At 34.5% G+C, this 23,503-nt stretch overlaps 1 protein-coding gene across 14 annotated transcripts in view; it reads right to left on the bottom strand.

The window, feature by feature from the left end:
- The window catches only part of MEF2C (myocyte enhancer factor 2C), a 135,524-nt gene that overhangs the window by 59,542 nt on the left and 52,479 nt on the right, over positions 1-23,503 (bottom strand). For 12 of the 14 annotated variants that reach the window (XM_048932326.1, XM_048932338.1, XM_048932332.1 and 9 more), the window contains 2 exons: positions 15,645-15,840; positions 3,892-4,095 (listed from right to left, as the gene is read on the bottom strand). In XM_048932326.1, coding sequence (XP_048788283.1) covers positions 3,892-4,095; positions 15,645-15,698 — 258 coding nt within the window. In that variant the 5' untranslated portion in view covers positions 15,699-15,840. The remainder of the gene's footprint in view (positions 1-3,891; positions 4,096-15,644; positions 15,841-23,503) is intronic. The other 2 variants (XM_048932328.1, XM_048932327.1) reach the window with 1 other exon arrangement.

The raw sequence follows: 23,503 nt of genomic DNA, 5'->3' as shown, positions 1-23,503 counted from the left end.
TACATTTTTATTTTACAGAAGCAAGGAGAGGATATGGCCTTATGTTAAATAAGCACAAAAATGCATAATACATGTACTTGTTAGTTGTAAAGCTGACACTCTTGTTCTCCATTTCGTCACTGCTAAAAGGAAATCCTCATCTATACAATTGTGCTGATGTTAAATGACAGACCTACAAGGTATATATATATATTTTGTTAAAGCAGATAGGAGCTGGAGATATTGACAGACTTCTAAGGAGAACTTGTAACTATTTGTAAGGAAAACTACTGCACCAAAAAATGTGTCATAAGTGCCTCAGGATTTTTGTAATGATTAAAAATGTAATATCATTTTAAGTAAAGAATTACAGATCTTCTAGTAGTTGCACGGCAGGATTTTAAATGAGAGCTGCTGAATGCATTGTTTTTAGTGTTTACATACAACACTGGTAAGTTAACATAAAGATGGAGGATCTTCTTTCCTTCTCAGCATACACAGGTACAACAGCTCAACACAGACTCTGCTGCTTCTTCAAGTTACTATATCCAGCCACCAGCACGCAGCTTTTAACTGAAGGAAAATTGAATGAAAGTCTGTGGCGTGAGTGGTTTGGTGGGTGAGGACATAAAAGTTTCAGTTTTAGGAATCAAGTTAACTCTAAACAGAAGTCTCAAAATGAATCCTTTTTTGCAGAACTAATATGTATTGTAAAACTGCCATACAAATTTCAGTGCGATGCGCAGTAGTTGTCACTGTTGCTTAAAATGGACAAACTTGCATGCTGAATGCAAATCTTTCCTCCTTCAAGAGTGTGAATTAAATTTTAGTAACCAGTGGAAATTGTAAGTATATTAACTGGCTAATATCTGAAACACATTTAGCTTGTAGATAATTTGTAGGAGGTGAAGAACTCAGAGACGCCAGACTGCACGTTAATAAACTCCATTTTGAATGAGGGAACTGCAAAAGACAATCTCAGTTATATATATGTTGCATAAAAATGGAATTGTTACATGTGTAAGGAAAGTACAGACTTAAAAAAATAAAAATTAAACCAAGAGTTAAAAAATTACCCAGAACTAAGTGAGTTTTAGAATACTCTCTTCTCTCTTCCTCCTTTTTATGTCACACCAGTTAACAGATTATATTGCTGTATGTTGAGTAGGACCAAACTGCTCGATCTGTGCATCACAACTATTAAAAGATACCATGTTCTAATTACTGATAGCATAGTTCTGCTGCAAGTTGGAAATTAGCTAAATGGTGAAATATGCCAAATATGAATAGAAATTGGATAAGAGATTTTTTTACAATTGAAGTTATATTTCAAATTTCCAAAAGTCTACTTTAAGAAGTTTTTATTAAATCCATGTAAAAATCTAAGAGCACAGTTATTCCCTTTATTTTTCCATTGAAATGTAGGTATTGAACAGTCATTTAATTAAAAATGATGAGATTTAATAATACAGTCTGAAACTCAGAAGTTTCTTATTGCTCCAGAAAGACAAGATTAAAAAATTGGAAGTGTGAAATCTAGCTGTCACAGAGTTAAAAAAAATGGATTGCTTACAAGGAAAATATGTCTAATATAGACAGTTTACCTGTTCAGTTTACATATTTAAATATGTGGCATATTATGAATCTAAAAATATCCAAACTACACCAAATAAGAAATTTCTCAAACTACAAATTTTTGTGGGCCTTGGTCCTTCATTGCATCATTGTTCATTGATATTGTTAATTATCAAGGCATGGTAATACGGGACTTTATTCTAAACTTCTGCCTGCACAAGAATTCCTTAGATTCTGGCCTTGGCGTGGCTTATGTATTTTGCATTGCAGATAGAACATCGAAAACCATAAAAGCAAAGCAGTCAAATGACTTAATTCAGAGCTGACAAAAAAAAAAAGAAAAAAGGAAAAAAGACCATAAAAAATGCACTTCACTGATAGACTACTGAAATAAAAGAATGTTTATTTCAGATACCTATTTTTATCTGGCCACTTTCAGAGCAGTGAAAAGTGATTCTAACAGAATTTTGAATAATTCTGAATAAAAACCATGCACTGATATACAAAAGTGCCCATAAACTGATACAAACTGGATCACTATTCATGAAGGAAAAGAATTTGATAGGTGCAAAAAGTGTTCCTTCTGAAAATTTCAAAGCTATAATACATTAGACATTACTTTAAATTCTATATTTTCAGCCAAGTTCCTTGAAAAAACACAGCCCTCGTGGCCAGAAGTTTTCATTCATTGCAAACAAGTAATAAGGCTTTAGCAAGTGGCTTACTCACCCGTTCCCACCAGAAATCCTGCAGGAAAGAGTAAAGATATCACAGGAAACTTTTCCTGCTAAGAATAATCTGGCTTTCTGCCAGTAAAAGAGGACAGGGAATTATTTTGGGGACAGATTTTGAATTCTGCTGAACAGGACATGGGCCAACCAGTTTTGAGTGACAGGAAAGGCTTCATGTCTACGTAGGAGGTTTAAAGTAAGAGAGGAAAAGAGATGGTGGTGGAAGAAATTATATAATTTCTTCTTAGTCCTAATTCAAATTTTTTTTTCTTTTTTTTCTCTCTTGTCAGAACCTCATCTTACCCTAACAAAGTAGTTGTGGGGGTTCACAGAAGAAGCAGAACAGTACAGTCTTATACATTAGCTTAAGGATAGACTGAAAAGTAATGTAGATTACTGTAATCTTTGCTGATCAGTGGTGTTGAATTGTGACATCTTGCAACAGGTGTAATGATGCCTATTATGCTGTATGCCAGCTCAATTTACACACATTCTTTCTTCCATTGCCAATCACAAATACATGAATAACGCAGGTGCCATTTCCAAAAGTGCTCTTTCAACAGCATCCAAGTTATTTAAAATTGGAAACTAAAACCTTTAAAATCATCTGGAGTGATTTAAGTGTGTAGGCTAAGGTAGTCAATAGCATGATCAAAGTTTTATTGATTTCCAAGGCAAGACCATATTCTTTCAATAGTTGCTTAGGTGCTCTGATAAAAGGACTCGTATAAGACACATAAGCAGTTCTTCAGATATGTTTTGCTATTACAAAAAAATCGTTGAGAGCTACATTTATGTTGAATGGTTTGAATCTTAATGTGATTAGATATTAAACTGATTTTTCTGTAAATATTAGAGCTTAACATTGAAAAACTTGAATTTTAATGAATAATTGCCAGTAATGGTAGATACAACTTGCCTTGCCTTGTTCAATTTTTAAAATGTAATCATAAGGTGTCTCCATCATTCTGATGGTATTTCTTTGATATTGCTATCATTATATTATGGTAACAGCATTCCATACGAGAGAGAGCTGAAGCAATATAACTCACAGGTAAACTTTTCTTGCATTCTATTAAACCCTCCCAATTCTGTAGATAAGCAAAAAGCTTATAAAAATGCCTTACAGCACTAGTTCTAAATCTTTCTCACATGTCTTTTAGAGTGCATTTTTTCAGCTCCTTCTGGCTGGAGAACATTCTAACTTTCCGAGTGAGGAGAAAATGCATGCAGTGCTTTCCAGGGAGCGTATCATTGGGAGCAGCCATGAGACAGGATTTTCAGCAGGGAGGTGGTGGTAAAAGCATGGAGAGGACTCAAGCGACAAAGCAGGACAGAAAGCTGAACAATTGAGGGCTGGTGACACCATCACAAGTACATCTGCTGAGCGTTTCAGACTCAGCAGGGTAACACAGCTCACAAAATAAACAGCATCTCTCAAATCTCTGCTGCTCTCCTGAACCTCACACACTGTCTTCAGCTCCCCCAGCAACATGCCTCCACCCCTGTTCTGCTCTCTTGCTGCTAGATCACTTCACAGGACCATTCTGTCACCCTTTTAAAAGTGTGATTGGGCCTGTCTGACTCACTGAGCACAAAATCTTACCTCAACAATATCTGAATTCGTTCGACTCTCATGCGGCTCATTATACTCAGTATACTTCAGCAACACTTTGTCCATATCCGTGCTGGCATACTGGAACAGTTTGTTGGTGCTGTTGAAGATTATTAGAGCAATCTCGCAGTCACACAGAACACTCAGCTCATAAGCCTTCTTCATTAACCCAAATTTCCTCTTTGTAAATGTCACCTGGAAGAAAAGCAAAAAAAAGGCTGTAAAAAATGCCCAAGTTGATCTTTGCAGCCCCCTTTTATTTTTATTTATTTTTATTACTATTAAATATACATGTCCACAGTAGTCTTTGAATTGAGAAAGTTCAGAAGGAAAGTACATGCATTGAAATGGTTTCAAAATAGAATATGTTTGTTATGTAAGTGAGGAAACATATTTAATTCTCACTGCACAATACTCAAGGTACAGGTAAAAGGCATGGCACATTTTCAAGCAGCACTATATGGTGTTGGTGCTACATCTTTCTGTGTAAATTTTTAACTCACATAGTTATGCCTTGAACACCCTCACCCTGTGCTGCATACACCTTTCCCATCAATTTTGTAAAACTGCAGCTTAGATTTGCAAAAGCAAATAGCTTGAACACATGCAGTAAATTTCAATTGTTGATAGCAGTTCACTTAAATCAGTTCCAACCCAACACAAGGAATTATTTCATACAGAATTTAAGTTGTATATAAAGATAAGTTGTTCAGACAATTCAATATACTTTTGGAGAAATATATAACATAAAAAAATTAAGTACATCTTATTTAATGCTTACATTTTCATGTGAAAAATGAGAAATATACAATAAATATAAAAACACTAGTCGCAAGCAACAACTGAAATATGGCCTCTTCCTAAGCACATATGTATCATATTTTTTCTCCTTTCAATTTAGATGTTGAGGAATATGAATTGGCATTTTTTAATATGAAGGACTGTGGGTCACATTATGAAAGCGTGGACTTATTGTTCCCAGTAGATTAGCTTGTGCGCTGACACCTCATGCAAGCTGAGGTAGTAAAGAAAAGCATTTGTACTTCACTATAATTTTACACAGAGACTGTTTTAAGAAAGACTCTGCACAACAAATACATAAATGCTTTTCTTCCTATCTTTCCTGCAATATCTTACATGTTCCAATAATGTGTTTAAAGTGTTTAAGCTAATAGTATGCTTGAATGTTTCCCTTTCCTTAGTAATTTTCTGTTTTTTAGTAATTTTCAGTGATGTCATTTTTTCAGATACAATATGGTTTGCTAACCCTATTACTAATCAAATTTAACATGTAGGCAAGATATTTGATATAGCAAGGACTGGTACTCAACAAAGTTTACGTCTGCCTAATTCCATACTTGCTGCTTAATGACCACAAGCAGTACCTCTGCACTTTAATGCTGTGGAAAGAAGATTCCTCTATACGTGGTTCATAAGACTGCTGTTTTATCTCATCAAACTCCTAATGCAGGTTAATGCTAACTGCAACCCCAGCCTACCTTTAAATCTCACTAGGCCATGCCATGCAAAACGTCACCTTTAAGTATTTCTAATCCCTATTTGCTGTCCATCTCAAAAATAGTGGGCTGTGTGCCAGCACCATGAACAGTTATTCTCCCAAATGTATACTGGATGTCGCTCCTCTTATGTCACTTCAGTTTCTCTAGCCTCTGTCAAAGAACTATGAAGAAAAATACATTCCCATTAAGTACAATTATTCAATCATTATATAAACACATTTTACTCAGCCCTCTTCTCAAGTATGCGTAATTGATTTTAAGTTCTATCTCATCTGTCTCAATGGCTTTTGAGTTTGGGAATGAATAATGTGATAGGTAACAAAACTACATTTAAATTCTGCAAAGTAAACTAGTCTTTCAAACACTCTTTTAGTATTTTCTTTGATTATGGAAATTTGCAATGCATTTGTTGAAAAACAGCTATATATTTAACATTTTTGAAGAAGCCTAACATACAGAGGATAAAATGGACTAACTCAACATATTTTTCTGCAACTAAAATGCCTTTCAATCAACTTGTAGACCACAGCGCTGTAGGTGGAGTGTCTCTATACAGTACGGTTTCTGTTGCACGTAAACCTCAGAATTTAGCATGTTACAGCTTCTCACCATCAAAGAACACTCCAGCAAATGTCTTTTAAAGCCACTGTTTGTGTTTACTGTTAGGTCCGCCTGAACATTTAGAGTAACCACACAGCTGTGCTGCACAGCACATACTTATTTCATAATACTTATCACCAGAATAATACTGGCTGGAGTTCCTTTTTGTGGAAACTGAAGAAAGAACAAGAGATTAGCTAGATACTACTTTTTTTTTTTTTTTTTTTTCTTTCACTTTTTTAAAAACATAATTTCAATTTCTCTGAATTTGATTTGCTGTTAACTTGATCTTTGTAACATTTTCTATATCTATTAGAGAAAGATTTATGCAACCGCTACTCGAAGCATTAAAAACAACAACATCTATGGCAATGTTTCTACAGTAATCTGCAATTTTACTTTTTTACTATACAATTAATTGTTGCATATTTATACATATATATAAAAATGTATGTAACAACTGTATATATGTGAAATTGCCATGCTATTGAAACAGTTTCTGGTACGAGTCAGCTCGTACTTTTAAGTGTATAGTGGAAGGTCAGTAGCCTCAGAAGATTATGAATATTCCACAAACTGGAAAAAAATGATCTTTTTGAATAGTCTTTTCTGTGCAGCTACACAAGGAAGATGAAGATACTTCTCTACATACTCTGCAGTGTTTTGGTGAGGAGTAGAAGCAGACATTTTCCTTATTACTTAATTTTGGTGTTTTGGTCTGAGTTTGTTAACCATCAGTTATGTTAACCACACTCATCTATACTAATAGTATCAAATAAATGTTGTCCAAGGTAATGAACAGATATTTTTCTGTTATTGCAGAAACTTTGCAAAGTGGTAGTAAAACTTATGTAAAGCATTTAGATTTCTTTTGTGTCTAGGTATAAGGTAGTGTGAAATCTGCACCTAAGATGGTCTGCCTGCATTTACGAAATTTACTTTAACTGACTCAGTGCTGAGAATGAATAAGACAAACACAATTCACATGACATGAGCTTCTGACTCATTGCAGCTACAGTACCAAGAACCCAAGTGGTCACACAGTCACTTTACTATCCTATGCTGCATTCAAAATTCACAGTAACGATAGTATCATGCATCATTAGTGTCATTTTGTCATTTGACATTAAGTGCACTAGTGACACTGAAAGTAAACACACATCCAGTAAAGCAATTATTCAACATATTTTAAAAAAGCATATTAAAAAATAATAATAATAATAAACCAAACAGGATGCATTTTAACAGTATTTGCTCAATATTTAACTTTTTTTTCAGTGAAAAGAATCCAATCACTTTAGTGATTTAGATTCTTTCCTACAAATTTTAGTTAAGGCACGGCTAGTTATGCCTGCTGTCTAAACCACTAATAGTCTGTAGGTCTTTTTCAGTTTACAGTTTTTCTGCTTTTTAGAAGCACGATAGCCTGTGCATGAAGTCCTCTCTTTCTGGGCTACTATATTTTATAATGGTAGTGTAAGAACAAATAGGACTGAATACAGAGTGGAGGGAGGAAGTGGAACAGATAAGAGGACTGCATTCAACTGTTTTTAAAGCCTTATTTTAGTATGTATATGAAAAACAAAAGATTTGCAACCACAACACCATTTTTAAATACTTTTATGAGGCTTTTTAAAGCATAGTTGTAAACGTATTGCAGAAACAGCAGGGTGTGGAGTGTACCACATTTTCCTCTGCAACGTAACTAAAAACCCCATGAATTCCAACCCTGCACAAAACAACCTTTCCAGCCCTTAGCAAAAAAACTCACTAGTTTGCTACTACTAGTTGTCTTCACACTATAGTTTACTTTTTTATTTAAGAGTCATTTAAAAAAAAAAAATTAAAGCTGTCCTCAAAGCAGGAATAGTTACTAAATTCTGCAGCTTTTTCATGGGCAAAGAAGAATATACGCTGATGACTTTAAACACTGTGAACAAATCAGATACTGATTTAAAGCATTGGGAAAATTGAAAAAAAAATGTGATGAACCAAACTTTGAACTTCCTTGATATAAATCAATGTAAGCTTTTAATGCATTTTGGATTAAATTCTGGCTAACAATGAGAACTACGATATGTGCCAAAAGATAGGCATTGATAAAAAAGGATTGTTAAGAGGACATTTTTCCACTTCAACTCTGTCTCTTCTTCAGTACCATGGAAACACCTCTCAACCAGCTCTTCAAGCATAAATCTGCAAGAGTCTTCTGATGGATGTTTCATGGACTAGTCACTTCAGTGTATGTGAACAGATCTGTAAACAGTCTGAATCCACGGCTACATGAGCTTACACTGTGATATGTTCCATTTTGTTGGTAATTTGTGCCAGAGTCAGAATTTAATCCCTAGTAAAAAAAAATGAATAAAGCTATGTATGCACTGGAAGATTTATTTATTTATTTATTTATTTTTATCATGGACATTAATTCATCAATGTGCTGAAATATAAATTTAGAAATGTTTGCACATGTTCACACATGAATGAGTCCATCTCATTTTTCAGTCCAGATAGTTTAAGACGAAATGGTAGTAGTGGTCATGGGCTATAGTCTTTATTTATCTAAACCTTTAGCAAGAAAAGATGCTATGGATGCTAATGCATCAGTAGAGGAAATGAACCAGCCATAAGCACTATTCATTTGATGACTATAGTCTTCAGGACACTTTGCTTATATATTTATTTTAATTCAAGTCCCTCTAGTCCTTCTGATACCATAGACACTTTGAAAGGCTGAATTTTGGATGACTGAGCTATTACACCAATGTAATTATGAGTTCTCTACATTTGTTACTAACAACCGTAGCACATGTGCTAATGTTTTCTGTTCTGAAAGTACCAGCCCTGTGATCTTTACAGCCATTCTGACATAGGAAAATGAGAGATTCAGGGAATTAGCAAATAATGCTTCTCATATTCATTTCCTGCTATTAAAGGTATAACTAACTAGTGAAAAACAGGGATAATTGATGCATAGAAGTATCAGATATGGATGCTGCCTGGTCAAGAAAAAACATTATTCTCTTCATCCTTATTTCTTTTCAGACTATCTAAATTTTCTACACAGGAGCTAGATCACTAACAGTAGAAAAACATAAGTGACAATTAGGTGGTATTATGCAAGCCTACCTAACCTTAAACACAGTAAAATGAAGATAGCCATGCATAAACCAAGAACCTACTGACTAAAATGCACCGCCAGGCACATCATCGTATGCTGAAAGCCCAAATAGAATCACAGAATGGCTTAGGTTGGAAAAGACCTTGAAGAAATAACTAGTTGAGAGGAGAGAGCTCTTTGTCATATTCTCTCTCGTATTTGATTTTTGTTTAGAACTGTTTGTCATATGACAAGGCTCATCTGCAACAGCAGCCCTGAATGGGACTGGGAGGCAGCGCCAGTGCTAGGATTCACTCTAGACAAATCTTCCTTTATGCAGTGCCTGGCACATCGTATTAAATGAAAGGCCCTTTAAAGAGTATTGAAGAACCCTTCAGCAGCCTGCTTCCACTTTCTTGTAACCCTCTACCATAATGAGCAGGGATGAGACAGCAGTGATTTATGTTGGTGAAAGAGCTATTGTCCTGGAAAGCCTCGAGCGTATTGAGCTATGCCTTGCTGAATAGTCCAGTTAAAGAGGAGTTCTAAACAGGATGCCCTTAAATTATGGTTACAACAAATAAAGTGTTCATGATCTGTATAAAAAAGAAGGTTTTGTACCACTTTGTTAATCCCTATTTTTATCATATCAAAAACATAAAATAGTAATATCGCTCAGTCTACTCAAATCCTACACATGACGGTGGATCTCAAATGATTTTTTCCTTTGTAAATCAAGAGAGGAGGGATAACTGGGAGGTGTGTTAATTAATGGATGATACAACTACTCATAAATTAGTAGGCTATGCATTATCAGCATGCTTCCTGCTTTGAATTACAATTTAAGGTCCAAAATTAGGCAAGGATGCAGGAATAACAATGGTTAACCTCTGATACATCGATTCCTTTTATGGAATCTGAGAGATAAGACTAAGTTCATTACATACAGATACACACATACGTATGCATTATAGGCAAAGACATATTAATGAAAAAAGATCTCCATCAAAAAAAAAATCGTAGCTGATAAAATACACAAGAAAACCAACTTCTTTTTTTGGTGTGCTATCACCAGTTTTGGCAGGTACAAATGGATGTTTAGAGTAAAAAAACATGTTTACTAGTTCTGTGCTGCTAAAATGTTCATAAGGTAAAGGTCAAAGAATATTTCTTTCCCTGCTGAGCAAATGGTCAGGAAGCACATTTGTCTGCATTTCCTGTCATAACAGGAAGAGTGTAACTTCTTCCTCTCCACAATGGCTTCAGTTCTGCTTCCCACCTCCAGGTCTTTCTCCCTTAGGGCTTTTCAAACCATTCCTTGCAAGACAGTAAAGCTGCGCCTGTCTGTATTCTTTTCAGCTCTGCTGTACTGGCAGATACTTCATTCAGTACTGAAATCTCTTAGGTTTCTTGCTCTCACTTCAGATTGAAAGTAATTTGACCTAAATATTTACCTTATGTAATTCACTCTAAATTATATTCAGAACATACATTTGTAATACAAGTACACTTAACCTTAGATAAAATACACTCTAGAAATTCATGCTTCAGATCAGCAACTCCCTTTTAACATTTCTTCATGTGCAGTCTAAGGTAACATGAAATAGGCTGTTTTAGACTTGTACAGATAACTATAGTTTTGAAGTGATAAAAACATGAAGTGTATTCCTTGCTTTGCTTATGGAGGCCTAGCCTAACCTCATAAAAAAAGAAAAAGAAAAAGAAAGAAAAAGAAAAAAAGAAAAAGAAAAAAAAAGAAAAAGAAAAAGAAAAGAAAAGGAAAAAGAAAAAGAAAAGAAAAGAAAAAGAAAAAGAAAAAGAAAAAGAAAAAGAAAAAGAAAAAGAAAAAGAAAAAGAAAAAGAAAAAGAAAAAGAAAAAGAAAAAGAAAAAGAAAAAAAGCAGCAGGGCCTAAATGTAGACCTAAAATATGAAGGATATATTTTATTGTGTGCAATTTAATGCAAGCACGAAAGGTGATTCAAATATGTAAAAGATGAAGAGCATGTCATCTTTTAGACAAAGGTTCACTGAGTGGAATGATATTCAGTTGCATAGTTAAACATTTATGCTTTTATATGGAAACATTCCCTGGGGAAAAAAAAAAAATCACACAATCACAGATCATGAATAATATAAAGATTGAAAATATCAGGAAACTGGTGGACAGAAGTTTCCTGTATAACTTGTGTTCATGTTAGCACTAATATGCAATGCTCTTCTCTATTTCTACAGGGAAGTTTTTGCTTCAGCTGAGTCTCTTTCTCTTTCCTTTTAAATAGACCTGAAGCACAGATAAAAATAGATGCATGTGGCTGAAATTAGGTTTGAAACTAGCTGCATTAGGTATCGAAGTCAGTAGAACAAATCTAGGTCTTCCTGCAAATGGTCATTTCCCTCCAGGATATTCTTCCTCTGTCCCATAACTCTCTATACTTATCAGCTTTCATTTACTCTCTATTGAGCTTGGTAACTGCAGCAAGTGCTGTTTCACAATTTTACAGATTTGTTGGAATAAAAAAAAAAAATTATAGAAAGTTATATTCAGGAAAAAGTTAAGAAATACTGCAATATCCCATAGATTAACATAGACATGATACTTTAAAAGGAGCATCTTTAATATTCAGATACCTTAACATTGAAGTATACATACCCTATGGTGTTTAATAGCACTTCAGCCCCCAGCTTACAAATTGAAAGTTTTAAAGCTTTCAGTGATCAGTTTTAAACAGTGAGCTAAGCTCAATCCAGTTTTAACTATGACACTGTCAACAGCATGCTTCACAAGCAGGAAAGAGAAAGGCAGAACTAATGGCAAGATGATCAGAGGGACTGCTGTATTAGAACAGATATTCCTGAATGCGAACCTGGAAAATGCTCATATTAAAGCAAGAGGGTGTTCCTGACCTGATACCAGAACATCATTAGGTTAATAAGCCATATTTCCTGTATTTAGCTCACAGACTGTGGATTTAACATTTTGTAAGTGACCTTGTATGATAACGATAATGCAGTATCATGATTTCATTACACCTATTTATTTTAAGCTCTATCTGAACTGTTGTGAAGAAGTCTCAAATGATCCCTGTCTACAGCAGATACAAAAATGCCCTCCTAAAATATAACACGTTATTTCAAACTGATCAAAAACAAATAGAAAATTAAAAAAAAAAAGAAATTAAAAAAAAGAGGAGTTTTCTGAGTGGAGTGCAAATTCTTCTTCATATGTTGATGATGATAGAGCTCCTTGATTTTTTTCTTTTTTTAATTCAGAGGGCCCAAGAAAATAAAGTCCACATATGTTTTTGCAAAAGTCTTTCCTCTTTTATTTTTTCTTTCTTTTTTTCTTCTTTTTTGTTTTTTTCTTCCTCAAGCAGCCCAGAATTCTTTACAACAGCCTCCTCCAATGCACAAAGTGGCAATTTCTGCACAATGGCCTTGTAGTAGCCAGGAACTTCCAATATCACATATTAGTACCAATGCTTTTGATTATCAGTTCTATCACTGGCGCAGGGAATAACATATATGCATGAATAACATGTACCCTCATGGGCTGTTTGCAAAGCTACTGTAACTTCATGAGCCCAAAAAACGTATTTATAAAGCAATATTCTCCAGTGTCACAATAGGAAAAAGAAAGTATCTGGTCACTTTGACCGCTTATAATAGGATACTCTTGATAATTTTCATTTACATTCAAAACCATTCTGGTAACAAAAATACCCAATAAATACTTTAGCCCTAGCACTTATTAATACTCTTTCTCCATCTGGCAAGAAGCACAGCAAGAAGGAATGTTTTAAGTGGGCGTTTCTGAAAAACTCTCAACTGAAGAGACCTTAGGGTCAATTACAGAAGATTCAAACATCCTTGCTGCCTCTGTCATTAGGGAAAAGAAAATACAGCCAATCCACATAAAGTAACATTACACTGAAAACTACTGGTAGTTAAATTATTGATTTTTACGCTCATCAAAGTCAATGTTTAATGTTTAGGTTGCAGTAGTTTCACATACACCAAGATTTTGAAGTTTCAAATAGATTCCAGAAGGCTGCAATTTACACTCCAAGTTGCATGTTCCTATGAGATTAGCAGCCAGCGATTTGACACATTACCCTTCTGGACAGTTTCAACTTACATTTATTACCAGCATGGTCACTGAAGTACACAAATCCAGTCTACTAGGCTGCTCTAGAACTCTTGAAGGGAGTTCAGCACTGCTTTTGTCCTCCTCAGTTCACTCCAACAAGTATTTTGAACAGTAGGTAAGTCTCTTACCACAACAGTCAGTAGCGTGGAAGAAAACAGTGGTTTTACTGAGAAAACAAGCGCTCCATTCGAAGGTTAGTATAAAGAGCTAGTTTGGACAATGGGCAGGTGATTACTAGAAACATGAGGACAGAAATCATCTTCCGCAGGACTTAAGCAGCTTAAGTTCTTTTGTACAAACTGTGTTATCCAAGGAGATTTACCATTGGAGTGGAGAGGACAAAAAAATTCAACTTTTGGTGCATCCTCTGGTTTGATAAATGCTCCTTATCTTTCTCTGCTGTCCTGAATTGAATTCACATGCTTGAAAACAACTGAGGATGCATAGCCTGTGTATATCATATTCCCATCTAACATGCTTTGTACTGTGAAACTGCAGAGTTTGAACTTAAACAACTGTAAGGCAGTTACAAGTCAACAGATTTGCTGCTGTTCCTGTGACCATGTTAGGGACAAGTAATAAGAAGGCATAAGAAGGTTTAACCGAACTTTATATTAGGGGAATAAATGCAAAGAGGATAAAACTAGCAGAAACACTTTCTAAACTATCTTAAAATATATTAATAGAAATAAGTAACATAGTCAAGCCAATTATAACATGTGGAGAGTAAAGTAATGTAAATCTAGGTCTTCAGCCTGACAGCAAATATGACTAATTGATGACTTTTATAAAACTAATAAGATAAACTCTTTCTGCACTACTTTTTTTTTTTTTTTTTTTTAATTTAAATTTTGGTATTTTAGGTTTACTGATAATAATTAGTACTGAATGTGGGTGATAGAAGCCTTGAAGCCCTACTCTGAATCACTTGAAACACTATCAGTATGCATTTTAAAAACAAATCTAGCCTCTTGAAAGACTTTTTTTTTCCCCTCAAAACTGGGGATTAAGTTCTCCATAAATTCTGTATTTGAGTAAACATATTGCCATAACATTAATAATCGCAGAAGTCTTTAGCATCATTTACAAAATGATAATTCATATTCACTTCAAAAAGAAAACCTGGCAGTGTGGGAAGTTCCAAACAACTAGTGTCTTAATATTTAATGATAAATGTAGTTCAATATTCAAAATCCAATTCTGATTCCATGCTATAAACTAGTTAAAACAAATACAAATACAATAGTGGATTTATGCTGATAGAATTACTGCGTTTGGGCTTGGCCCACCGCAATAGGCAACCTTTAGGGAAAACACAGAATATACCCATCATAAACATTGTTTTTAGTTTTAAATGTGATTTTATGCTACTAGCACAAGTGACTACTTAGGCTATAGGCTTTAAGCATTTGAGGAAAAACTCTTTAAAAGTATGATTTATTGTTATGGTTTGAATCTTAAGGAATAAAATCATTAAAGTCCATGGACAACATAATCAATTCTTAAAAACAACTTATGAATATGAAGAAATTAAAAGAATAAATGAATAGAATTAATATATTGATAGTAATTCAGTATCAAGTTCTTCGAAGAAAGCTACTGAAGATTACTGGCAAATTGCAGGCACATGTATGAAGAATGCTAATCACAGGGTTAAATAATTTTATGGAGATCTTCTCACACTTGTGAATCTCCAGTTTCAACAAAACATCCATTTATTTATTTACATCAAATGCAAACAGCATTATTAGTTAGGAACATGTTATTTAATAAATACAGCATGCCAGTGTTATTGTGTATTGGTTTTAGAGTGTGTTGGGCTATCCAAATATTTTAAAAATTCATATTCAGATAAGAAAACAATTTTTTTTTTAAATGAAGTAGTCATTATTTCATGCAGGATGTAAAAATAAAAACACTGAAAAGATGTAGAAAGAAATACTTTGAATGTATGAATTTAAAAGAAACTCATACTGAAAATAAATTCACAGTATAATAGGTCACAAAATGCAGTACTGTAAGCCTGAATCCTGTAACAACTTGCAGATGTGCTTAACTGTGTGTATTACATGCTGAAATCAAAGTGAATACAGAGGGGGTCCAAGGCAAAACATACGCATCGGCCTTTGTAGATTCAAGGCCTTAAGTAATAAATTCCTAACTACACATATTTGTAAACTTGAAAAACCTGTGTAAGGTTTCTGGTTGTTTCCAAAGTGCACTTTTTCTCTGATGATCTTCAATACGTTACATATATGTATACATACACACAAATACATGCATTTATAGAAAGCTATCACCTTTTTGATCACTCACGGGAGTAAGCCACCCTGTAAATACAGTATCAATCTCAACACCAGTATTGTTGTTACTCACCTGTCTGTTACGCTCATCCATAATCCTTGTAATCTGAATCTTTTTTCTCCCCATAGTCCCCGTTTTTTTTCCTCTCCTTCTTCCTTAAAATTATGTATTTTCCCTTCTCTTTCTTCCTCTTTCCTGTTTCCTCAAAACAAGCCTCCTTCTTCAGCACTTGCACTATTCAGTTCACAGTCCCCTGCATCCGTTCCTGCTAAACACAGAAAAGAAACAGAATGTTACTACTAATTGATAACTAGATGAAAGTTGTTTTCTGGAGCCAACAACATGTCCTAATTATAATTTATTGCATAAGTAAATTTTAATACATCTTTACTGCATCTAGAAAGTAAGTACCTAAAAGAGACATAATAATATAATTCGAAGTTTTCTGCTTATGAATAAACCCACCAACACATCGAGAAATTAAAAGGACTAAAATTCACGTTGCCAAAACTTTAACGGAATTAAATATCTCTAGATTTAAATATCACTCACTGCAGTAATATGAAAAATTACCTAAATCAGAGAGTTAATGAACCTTTCTGTACCTATGTATGCTAAGTAGGCCAGCTAATTCATTTCTGAAGGGAAAACAATCTTGTGTTTTGACAGCAGAGGTGATAATGTCCCTCATTATGCAAATAGGATGGACCTTTATTGTAGTGTTATTTGATATATGAGAGATGTCAGCTAGTTTAAATCCAACTTTTTAAACTTTATTCTTCAAGTATGTGGATTACCACATTACTCAACATACCAGAGAAATTGTGAGTCTATTTTCTTTCATTTCATTTCAATATAAATTCCAAAGGGTACTGACAAATGATTTATTAGCAGTAAATATGTTCCTCTCTCCTTATGAAAATTCTTGCACCAGAAGCCAAGCTATGAAGCACAGAATAGTGAGGACAGATGATAAATTAAGAATGTTTAGAAAAAGACTTTCACAGTTTCAGTAAGGAACTGATGTTAGCTCCCTGAACTTTACAACACCAATATTGTTGCAAGTGAGGACTGTTAGATATGATATATAAAAATACATGATGCAGTAAGAACTCCTTATTTCACCAAATGTTGCTAAGTCACATATCTGTAGAGTATAAAATATTTTTAGCAAAAAAAAAAACCTCAACATGAAATAAAATTAAGAAAATACAGACGTGATGTTCAGAATACTTCTGTACAAGGTGCCTCTTCTTTTTTTTTTTTGATCTTTATTTGAAATACTTTAATGTTTACATATTCTGAAGAGCATAGAGTTCTTTGTAGTATAGAAAAGATAAAAAAATAAATACGATTCATTTAAAGTGACTTTTAAAGTTTGTTTTTATTTTTCCCCTCTGCGTATTAGAAGTATTACGCTGTAAATCAAAATTTAGTAAATTAAAAACAGGCTGTTGTCTCCTTATTTGTAAAGTTCATGGTGTTGCAGCCAACCAGATGAATTCTCTCAATATCTTATGTAACATTAAGCCAATGTCCTGGGCATTTAATCCACTATTTGGCTCAGACTCAAAGCCAGTGAGGTAGAAAAGCTAGACCTCGCTCATTATGATCTTCAGTTCTCTCTTTGCATACAATAAACTTTAAGCTTCTTAGTGTTTTATCACTCCAAGAAAAAAGTTAAAGTTAACAAAGTTAAAGTAAAAAGTTAACAAGCAAGCAGTCAGTCTGAGTTTTCTAACTAGCTGTTACAATATAATTAATTTACTAGGTGAGATAGATTTTCAAATATATGACTTACTACCTTTCTGTCCATTAATACCTTTGTGTATTATGTTTTAGGCATATTTATGGATGCCTAATTACTTACCATAATGAAGAACATGGCATGTAACATGGCTTTATATTGCTTTATATTGCCAATTTTATAAAATACAAAGGCTGCAAAATTTCTGCTGCTTTTAAACTTCTAAAAACAGGTCAATTGTTTAAAAAGATGCGATGGTACTTGATCATATTTACAACAACAACAACAACAACAACAACAAAATAAAAGCCCAACCTTTGAAATACACTCCTCACAAGTATTTCTTAAACTTTTCTTCTAAACAAAGCTAGAAGACAGTCTTATCTGATTCTTAGTGTTGACAAACAGAGTCTATTTTCAGAAACAGCCTTAAGTTTCCTCAGACTGGGTTTCTTTCCTGTTTTTCCTGTAGTCTTACCTCTGATACAAAGAGCAAGTTAGAATGGAGTTTCCCATGAACATGCGGGACCCAAAGGAGTCTAACAGGCTTTCTTGTCATGGTAAGCCAATACACTAATCCATAGCAAATGCATATGGAATAATTTCCTTTCATTCAGCTGAAGCCAGTGACACTATCGGCTTACAGCACTATGCCTGCCTAAGCTCTTATTCACTTCAAGGTGGAAGGTCAAGGTGGACAGATTAGAGCAGTGGTGACATGGTTAGCAAGGATGAGAGCTGCTTTGCAGATCAAGATGACAACGCTGAGTGAGTTTGGAAAAGATCACTGAATGTTGCAAACACTGATCAGGGAAAACAAACCTAGTGAAGGAGCAATGTCTAGTTTCCTTGTCACACTCTTATCAGTTCCACATTTAAGACCAGTCTTCAAATAACAAAAGCATATACAGAGACATTGAAGTCAAAACAGTTAAAATACCTGCTTTTTGAATTCTGTTTTTCACTATCTGAGTAATCTACTAACTGTGCTAGCTTTACTTTATTGTAAACAAGGGTATGCAAGCAAACAAAAGCAAAGGTGGGCAAAGATGGTTTAGTTATTAAATATAGATGTACAATCTGAGAGAAAGTGAAGAAGGAATAATGTGTTAGACCATCTGTATCCAATATACAATTTGCAAAGAAACTTAATTTTACTTAAATAGGCAGCAGATTATGTTTTCCTGTACTGATGAAAAATACCTCTTTCTATTTGTTCTTTTTTTTTGCATACTAGTCTAATTTCAAATGAAAGGTATTCAATTTGTCTAGAAAATCTATTTATTTTTTGAACACCTGAAAATTTCTGCTATTTTTCCTTCTACTAGAAACAGTATGGGAATGCTGTAGTTTTCTGAATATCCATCTGTATTATTTATAAACATATATACATACCAACACATACTACTTCACATGCTATACTTAATATGTGTTTGCCTATAGCTCTAGTCACATAATTAGCAAACACATTTGCATGCACGCATACATAGAACAGATAGCTGGACTTTTTCCAAATCAATTGGTTTCAGAAGTGTGAATCATCATGTCTAATTCAAGGGTTATAACCCTCAAAGTCTGGTGACTTCTGAGTCACAGAATGTAAAGAACTCCGGGATCAACAAATCCCCATGGCTGTCTTAGCACTTCAGCAATGCTCCTAACACTTCTTGAAAGTTCCTACAGGATTAAGCATTACAGTACTATGAATGCAGATCTTCGATTATCTGCTAATTTGCATTTTTCTAACTAGCACACTAGCTAGAAAAGCTGACGGTATTACAAAACTCAAATAGTACTTTCAGGCTTTCATAAAACAAAGGCAATTTAAAAAGGAACTTAAAATAATTCTAGTAACTTTGCTTAAGTAACCCTCCACATGAAAGAAAACTTCCAACTTAATGACATAGTTACATGCAATAAGTGTGCACATAAAGAATCACAGTTACATGCTATGGTGACACAGTCTTCAGCGTTTTTTCTTTTTGCAAAGCCAAACATGGAAAAAAAAAAAAAAAGAGAAAAAAAAAAAGAAAAAAGATCAGACTGCTTACAAAAAGAGGAACTTCATTTTTGGCGGGCTTCTGTTCACTATATGATTTGGCAGAGGCAGACAGCTATCAGCTGAGCTTTGAGAAGGGAAAAGAACTAATGGAGAAATGCAGCAGATCATTTATTTGACTGCTCCTTCGACCGTTCAGTGCACAGACATGAATGCACACACGCATGCACATTCACTATCCCTTCTCTGCAACTCAGAAGAATCTTGGTAGAATGGCAGGAAACGCGCACAGAGTGGTCAGGGAAGGATATGATGTCAGCAACCACGAACAATAAAAGGTGTAAAGGTGCTTCCTTCCCTAAACTGTTCCAGAAGTGCAAAATGGGAACCAAAACTCTCCACTTCCTTCTCTGAGCACAACTGTCTGAATCTGCTTTGCTGCAGCACCCCAGACAGAGTTATTTGAACAACTTAGGGGCAATAAGGATTATGAAAACAGGAGACTCAAAATATTTAGTTTAAAAACAAACAAAAAAAAAGGGTCAGAGAAAAGCACTAAGTGATAAGGTTTAGTATTTTCATGGTTGCTTCACAAAAGAGATAAACTTGCTACATAGATGTATCTATTCCATATGAAACATCTTTCATTCTGAGTGGATTAATTAGATGAAAGTTAAATAAAAAAACCAAACCTTTTTATAATGACATAAGGAAGCAAACAACAACAAAATATGCTTCCCATTTTCTTACCTAACTTACTTCATAGAAATAAGTCACTTCAAAGGCTATCAAATCTTTCTATGTAAACCTAAAAGAATTTTAAATCAGATTATAAACAAAAATCTAAATGCATTAATAATACACCAGCTGCTTATCTGACGAAAAATTCACTGTAAAAAGGGCAACATAACTTCTAGAATACACAGCAGGGAATACATAATCAATCATTGAAACGTTACTTATTAAAGACCCACCCAACCAAGTCCCATATGCAGAAAAAAAGTACTAAAGAAACAATTAGGCATGATGCATAAAATAAAGATCATTTTATTTCTGTCATCCTGAATCAAAGTTTCAGTAAATCCAAAAAAGAATGAAAGAAGCATTCATCTTTCTTATTATCCCACAGAGGTCAGCTGACGTTACATCCAGGATAGAAGTAGTCCTTCACATTTCATGTGGTTTGGTTGCATAGTCATTACTGAGCACACAGTTTGGCCCATTAAGAGAAATGCTCTGATAAAATTATATATGTCATCACCACAGCAATACATTAGCAAAGCATGAATTGCACAATTAGCGGTATGGTAATCCAGGCAGAAAGCCATGTAGCAAATGAATCTCTTCATCACCTTAAGGTTTCAAACATCTGCATGCTGCGCTCTGATTTAGAATTTAAACATGATCAGACAGCCATATTAAAATATGCGGAAAGGAGTGTTCATTTTAATTTACTAAATTCAACTCTTAAGAGATTTTACTACGGAAGTATAAAGCAAACATTTCAGCCAGAATGGTCATAATGTAACAGATTAAATACTACAGAATACCAGAGATACAGCATGTCAAACTGGAAAGACTGTACATACAGAATATATGTGTAATCTCTAAGTACCGAAGTTCATTCATCTTTTCATTTATCTAATCTGAAACAAAAAGGAACTTTGGAAAACTAACACTGTCTGCTTCTTAATCTATGGTGTGAATTTAATTTATAACAGAAAACAATTCAAGGGCAATGATGTTCTTAATAAAGCCAGGACTAAAACATCCAAAACTTGCAAACTGCAAAGTCAATCTCTGCATTTAAGTTATCCATTTTAAGTTTAATAGAACAGTTAAACAGTTTAATCTGAGTCCATATTTCACTAATTTTGCTATTGATTTTGAAATAATCTGCTGAATTAATAAGGTTATCTTCTTTTACAGATACTCCCCCCCCCTTTTTTTTTTGCGCTTAAATCAGCGAAGAACATTTAAATCCTGATTTTGTATTTTATACATCTTTGTCACATATACTAGTAATTTCGTTATGCCCACTTCCAATATAGTCATTTTTCTATTACACTGAGAGTGTAGAGATGAATTTCAGAAAATTCCTCTTTCAGCCAATTTGCTGTTCTGTAATCAATGGCATTACTGCCTGCTTAGAAGGAAGAGATCTGGCATTTAAAATTTTTTTACACTTGGAGTTTCTGAAATCTATAAGAATTATATATTATAAGAATATTTCATCTCCCTTGAGTCTGACAGCTGTGGTCACTGTAGACTGTAATTCAAATATGGTACAAGGTTAGCTCACAGAGCAAACAATTCATGCAGTACAGGTAGAAGAGTTTCAGTTGCTATGGTTTTGTGAAGTTCTCTTGAGATGTTTAAGCATCATTGCCGAAATAGCAGAGAAGCTGGCACTACCTAACAGCAGTCCTACTTCAACACACCACAGACATTGCTTCTGAAAAGAATGCTAACCGGACTCTGAAATTAGAGTCTGTAGGCACCTCCAAATTTCAGATGATCCACACCTACCTGAAAGAGAAAGGAGTGACTACAGCTTACCCTCCAGATGATGTGCTGAGAGTTGTCCATCAGGCATGACGGAGGAGGGTTGATAATGCCAACCATGCAGATAGAGATCCATGAAAAGAGGCCAAAGGCCTTCTAAGAGACTGTGGGATTTGCCACAGGTGATGAGTCATTTCTTGCAGTGATGCACCAAAAGAGGAAGTGAACACCAGTAATCTAGATGAAAACTGACTGCTCACAGCTCAGTAAGAAGCGAGATGTGTCTACTATGCTTGATGAAGAAAGGAAGATTTGGCTAACCTGCAACATTTTTTAAAGACAGATGAAGAAGAACATCTGATTTGTAGAGCAAAGAATGTAGACAATAACATACGTTTTAAGGAAAGCAACCAAGTGAAATGCTAAAATTCTGAAAAACACCCAGGAAGAAATTGTTTTAAATCTACAGTGACTTACAGGTGATATTTCAGTGTCTGCTCACCACAGCTCAAAATAAAGAAGGCAAGTAGTTTGAAGGAAAAGTTAACAGGTTTGTGATTAGCCTTATGATGTACCTCTGGCAGCTAGACAGACATAATGGAAGTCTGACCGATAAATATGGAATAGAATCCTTAAAGTGCTTGAGAGACTGGTACAAGTTTATTGAATCAAACAAGCTAATAATACAAGTGAATAAAGGATTGAAAACTAAATCACTTAATTGGTCTCAAATGGAGACAATGACTGGGAAAGTAAACCTGTCTAAAAATGGAGTAGGGAAACTGGACTGATGGAATTTCATCTAGGAGTCTGAACAGTTTTGAGCTAATAACTTGATTGGATGGCTTTATAGCTAATAGATGTGTAATAAATATCAGGAAAGCAGTTCAACAAATTCAGCCTATTATACAAGAAGTTAGAGGAATATGGGAAGCACTTAAGTGGTTGCCTGGGTGAGTGGTCACCAGATTAAGATTTAGTATATTTTGTGTTGAAAAGCTCTCTCGGAACTCCTCTGTTCTTGGTCTGCATATATTTAAAAAAATCTTTTATACCGAGTTAAATATTTGTTCTCACAGTTTGGGTGCTGTCATACAGCACAGGGTTTTTTGGAGAGTGTTAGCTTATTACAAGAAAAGTCTAAGATCTCTAGAACTAAGTTCTTGTCTCACCTGTTAGCAGCCTCCAGTTGTGGTTCTGATTTACAGATTTTTTTTACTAGTGTTTGTATGTGAGGAAGTCTGTGGTAAGAAACATTACGCTCCACAATGGCTTTTAAGAATCAAGGGAAACTTTCAGGCATTACTGGAGAAAGCATGTACTTCAATTTCAAATCACAGTCTGAACCTTGGTACAAGTGTTGATACAGATGGCAAAAAAATTTAGATATCCCTCCAATGAAGAAAGTAATGATTGATTTCCAGAATGGATCTTTACTGTTAGAAAACATGTTTGAGTACTTAATAATTTCCCAAACTGCAGAAGTGCAGATAAACTCGGTGCATTCAGTTTGACGAGAAAACTGGAGACAGCTTACTGAACTGATCAAGCTGATCAGTGAGTGATCAGTCTAGAAGCAACAGATAGAATATGTGGAGAAGACAACTGGAGTGCTGGGAAAACAAGAGAACTTGTTCAGCTCTACTAGACAACCTTAATCCAATTTATTTGTAAAAAAAA

Source organism: Lagopus muta, chromosome Z, assembly GCF_023343835.1.
Source record: "Lagopus muta isolate bLagMut1 chromosome Z, bLagMut1 primary, whole genome shotgun sequence".
NCBI lineage: Eukaryota > Metazoa > Chordata > Aves > Galliformes > Phasianidae > Lagopus > Lagopus muta.
This window is presented reverse-complemented; position numbering and strand designations above follow the sequence as displayed.